General features: G+C 34.2%; 1 protein-coding gene across 1 annotated transcript; it reads right to left on the reverse strand.

Moving 5' to 3' along the window:
* Window positions 1-314: 314 nt before the first annotated feature.
* Window positions 315-1,062, reverse strand: LOC133859688 (glutathione S-transferase T3-like). Its single transcript, XM_062295198.1, has 2 exons — window positions 715-1,062; window positions 315-542 (listed from the first exon to the last, which is right to left on the reverse strand). The coding sequence occupies exons 1-2, from the start codon at window positions 1,060-1,062 to the stop codon at window positions 315-317; spliced, it is 576 nt and encodes a 191-aa protein (XP_062151182.1).
* Between the last annotated feature and the right edge of the window lie 4,141 nt (window positions 1,063-5,203).

Genomic DNA, 5,203 nt, shown 5'->3' on the forward strand with positions numbered 1-5,203 from the left:
AACCTTCAAGGATTGTGAATTTGACCTTCAAGAATTGCCTTTTTGCGTCGGCAGACATATTCTTGGCCATCTTCATCCAACTGACTTATATCCATCAACATAAATTCTTTTTTCTCTCTCTCTTCTTAAAACCGAAGCGATTTTTCTCTAAGGCGCAATTCCCCCTCTCTAAGGCGCACTCCCTCTTGTTTAAGAAGAAGCATCTCTTTGTCTTGCTCACGTGCTTCCTCAAACATCTTTATTTTTTTCTTCTTGTCTTCATTCATGTCACTTAGTATCGCAATAACACTTGGATTCGCATGTTCTTTGCTCTTTCATTTCTCCTTTTCAGCTTTCCGGCCTATTGGTCGCTCTATCTCTTCAAAAGCTTTGTGAAAGGCTTCCTCATCGCCTATATTTATCACATTTGGCTTTTTCTTCAGTGTTTTTACATTGTCCATATGAGCCGCCCATTTTGGATGAAACCTCAAAATAAGCCAAGAATGTTCAAAGTGAAATGGTGATTTTTGAACATCTAAATACATTAGTCTTGCCTGTCCAATCTGAAATTTATTAGCAAATACAACATAATTAGAATCTTTTCAATAGGCACACCAAACATGATAATGTGTCAGTCAAGCCAAGACCATAATTAGAACGTACCTTGTCTTGTTCAGTCAAGCCACTTTATGACCTCTTTTCAATTTAGGCTAAGAAGCCACAAAACTTATTTACTGCAAGTTGAATGATTGACCACCGATTCATTCGAGAGTTCTGATTACGGTTGGCTCCATGTGTCTTGTGTTCGTGAAAGTAGTCACAAATTCTTTTCCAATAAATCTTATGTTTTTGCAAATTTCCTTGAACAGCATCCATGGAAACATAAAGCCACGCCTCCACAAGCAAATTGTCATCGGCAATGGTGAAGTTGCTACCCCGACACGATTTTTTAATAGTAGATTCAACCTCAAGTTGGGGTGAAGCCTTTTGGTGTTCACTAATTTCATTTGTGCATTCAAAACCAAGATCATCTTCAGTTATAAGATTGGTGTAGTAACCGGATTGAGGAGTTTGTGAATCCATCACTAATCGGCCCCCATAATCCAAACCATACACCAAATTTAGTTAAAACATTAAACAATAAAACAACAGAACCACAGTACATATGTGTGTGTATTACATAATAATATTACACCAAGACACACGAATACCACAAAAGTAAAGGGAAAAAAAAACACATAACAATCTCAAGCACGAGAATGTTAACATATAGAAGTAGTGGCATGGGGAAGATTAGGGATGATGTGATTTATTTATCTGTAAGCTTAATAGACCAGTTTTCTATTGTGAAGTTGTTGGAAACTACATTGCTGCTTATATGATCTAAATGTCAGTTTCATCATTGGTGAAAGCAGATTACGCAAATACGTAAATATGATCTAAATGCCACAGTTGTTTATGCTATTAGTTAATCCATATATCTAGATAAAGTTGTGATAGTGCAAATACGTGAATACAAGAGTTCCAAATAGGGAAAATCCTATTAAGAGTTTTAAGTTTTTAGTTGAAATGACTCTGCATTCTCTCCTATAATAAAATTTTGAAATACTATAAAATTAAGCCAGTACAAATCAATGTAGTTGTGATCAGAATTTACTCTATAATTTCTTTCAGAAAAACTTAAAATCTAAAAGAGAGAAATGAAACACTTAATCATTTAGGGTAAACAGTAATTTATTGCATGGAGATCAAAACTTGTATTAACTTGAGTGCATCACCTAAAATTATGATCTCCCAATGTAAAAGCACATTCTCCAATATGATTGGTATATCTCACTATAATCTTGTGAATGCACATAATGTCTTATGCACTTACATGTTGAGAAGATTCGCACTTTTGTTTGCGGGTAGTGTGCCATTTAACCCAATCACGCAAATCCAACAACAGACTATTGAGGGACTCTTAATTATTCAACCTTGAATTGATAAAGTGAGGAAATTTAAGCTAAAACTATAACAACATCATAAACCCAAATTATAGATGAAAAAAATCAATGCAGAAGTTCATTTATTCACATCTATAGCAATCATCATACCTAGATGGAAAAAAATTAGATCTTTGAACCTGAAATCAATACCCATATAAAAAAACCAAATCTTTGTAAAAAAATTGAGATGGGCCAGAAGAAATCGTCACCCAGACGTCTTCAAGTGCAAGAAAGGGAGAGAGAGAGAGAGAGAGAGAGAGAGAGAGAGAGAGAGAGAGTCACCCAGTCACCCAGACGTTAATGGACTCTCTCTCGGTGTTGTATAGCAGAGAGAGCGAGAGAGAAGGAGAGACAGAGGGAGAGAGAGAGAGAGATATATGTACCATGAAGAACTCAGCTTTGAGAAGAAACAGAGTGAGAGAGAGGGAAATTACCGTGATGAACTCGTTTGGATTTTGATGAAGAAATTGCACAAAGAAATTGGGCTAGCTGCATAGAGAGATGAAGCGGAAGACTGATGGTGCGGAGGAAAAGTGAGATGGGCGGGAAGTGAGAAGGAAATACTATTTTATTGAATAGCGTGAGAGAAGTGGGGTTAAATTTGGTGAGAGTTTTTGACAAATATTAGTTTGGAGAAATTATAGGGAGTCCAATGCATAGTGTTTTTTGAGACCTTTCTCCAAATTTTGATGAAATTTTTAAGTTGGAGAGGCCAATGAGGATGCTCTTATAACCTGTTTGGAATTGCGTTAGGAATCTTAAAAAGTACTTTTAGTACCTAAAAAGTTGTGCCAAATAAAAAGGTATATATGATAAAAACTCACAAAAGTATTTCTTTGACTTTTTTACTCAAAAAATATTGTCAAAACGCACTTTTGAAAAAAACTAAAAAATAAAACTTTTTCCTAAAAGCTCTTTTTTAGCTTAAAAGCTATATATATTTCCAAACATAATCACTAACAAGATCTTAGCTTATTATAAAATTGTAGTTTTACCTTGAAATAAAATAAAATAAGATTAAAAAATGAGGGATTGTCCTTCACCGGTTGAGGAGCGGTCGTCTGCCCTTCTTTGACGAAAAAGTGAGGGGCGAACAAATGCCCCTCATATAGTGAGAGGAGGTCGAGCGCCCACCACTAGTGCTATAACACCCCGCCATAAATAGATACTAGTAGGGGATTCCTGAAAGCACAGTCACCAAGACCGTTGTGATGCTGATTGAAATAGGGGACTCCTAAGAGCTCTGTCACCTGGACCGTCATGACGCTATCTGTGGAAGATGACTTCCCGAGAGCTCCATTTCCTATATTGTCACCAAAACCGTCGTGACACTACTGAGCTGTCGAGTGCAATGAAACCCTAGTGATCGTCCTAACAGTTTTGAACCCTTCCTAACGCCGCGAGAAAACCTACAATAAAAATCATTCCTTTTTATATGTTGCAGATGGCTTTTCTCCCAACCTTTAAATATATAAGGTTGCTTATTGTGTACAGTGTGAAGCCTAAGCCTTAGAATCTCTTGAAATGTTGCCTAGCTTCAACCTTACGAGCCAAGAGAGTATTTCTTGAGAGCCATTAATGTTTTCCCTTTCTTAGAGTTTGTTGTTCAAACCACACACCATCATTTAAAACCTTCAAGTGTTCAAAGTCTACAAGTGGGCCAATAAGGAGTTCATATATAGAAGATTGGCTAGTGATTAGCTTGGAGCCTGTCGAAGAGTTTGCCTGCGTACGTACGAAGTCTAAGTATTTTACAAAGGGGTTGTAAGTTCACTTTGTATGTACTTGAATCTTTTATATTAATTGGCTTTTAAGTTTGGCTGCCCAAGAGTAATTTTACCTTTGAGATGCTCAAAGGATTTCCATTTCATAACCAAAATTATTGTGTTAATTGATTGTTAGGTGTGATTATCTTTGTGTTTTGCTCATATTTTATTTACTGCAGTAATTTATTTATATATATTACTGTTTTATTGTGCATGTCTGTTGTGGGGTTGGATTCCACATGGGCTCAATAAGTAATTTTCTATTAAAAAGTAGTTTAAATCCCTTGTCGTTTTTATTGATATATATATATATTTTTTTAATGAGTATCCTATTTCTATTAACCAAGCTTAAGCTATTATTTGTTATTTGGACATAGAGTAAAAAGTAGCCACAAGAGTGTGCTTATCTGTCTCACCACAGTTCAAGGACATAAATTTTCTACAAGCTGATTTATAGGAAATTTCATACAATCCACATATAAGAGTAACATGTGTCATTTAAACATGTGAAAATCACATTTTTTTTTTTTTATTAATGCTATTAAAAAAGCATGTAAAAAACACAAGCTATTAAAACAACATGTGCTTCTCAAATGCCAAAGGACACATATCAATTTTATATGTGAGTTATATGAAATTTCTTACAAACTCATCGTATAAATAAATTTTGATCCGATTACATGCTTGATTAAAGTATCATTTTTCATTTTTTCTCTCTATAATTATTTTGATTTAAAAAAAATGGTTGTTACGTGCCCAATTTCTCAAGTGCGTAACAGAATAATTTTGGATCGGTTCTTAAAGAATACGTTGCCACTTTCAAACAGAAAGTTTGAAAATTAGTTCTTGAGAAATTTATTAGCATTAGAACAGTCTTTGAATAGACTTACAATGAGATGACACCCAAATTGATAAGAATTTGAATCTTAAAATAAGGATAAAATTAATCTTAATCCTAATGCATAAAAACAAATTCTTAAAATAATCCTAATTCTTACTAAATAAAATCCTACTCTAACCTAAATTCTAATCCTATCTCATCCGTAACATTCATTTCCCTTCTAAATGGACCTCGTCCCTAGGTCCTGGGATTTGGGTGTGTTTGGCATCATACTCCTCCCCTTTTTTTCTTTTTCTTTTTCTTCTCATTTCTCCCAAAAATAAAAAAAATAAAATAAATAAATAAATAAATAAATCTCTTTTTTTCTATTACTAAATAATTTTCTTTACTTTTCTCTCATAAAAAATTCAAATTTCTTTTAACTATTATATCACATTAATCACTTCTTATTACTATTCTCAAAAAAAAAAAAAAAAAAAAAAAACTCCTTACCAACGAAGCCAAGGGAAGAAATGTGTTTGTAAGAAGAAGAGGACGCAAAAGATGTAGCCGCTGACATAAAATGTTTCAGCTGCCATAAAATATTTAACCTTGGAAAATATTGGGTGGTGGAGGTGTGTGCATATAAG

Source organism: Alnus glutinosa, chromosome 1, assembly GCF_958979055.1.
Source record: "Alnus glutinosa chromosome 1, dhAlnGlut1.1, whole genome shotgun sequence".
NCBI classification, from domain to species: Eukaryota; Viridiplantae; Streptophyta; class Magnoliopsida; order Fagales; family Betulaceae; genus Alnus; species Alnus glutinosa.

What these genes read in the sequence shown, in the direction of transcription:
- LOC133859688 (XM_062295198.1), bottom strand. Translation starts at nt 1,062, where the DNA reads ATGGATTCACAAACTCCTCAATCCGGTTACTACACCAATCTTATAACT. An exon ending in GGTCAATCATTCAACTTGCA is followed by an intron (nt 543 to 714) that starts GTAAATAAGTTT and finishes AATAAATTTCAG; the next exon opens with ATTGGACAGGCAAGACTAAT.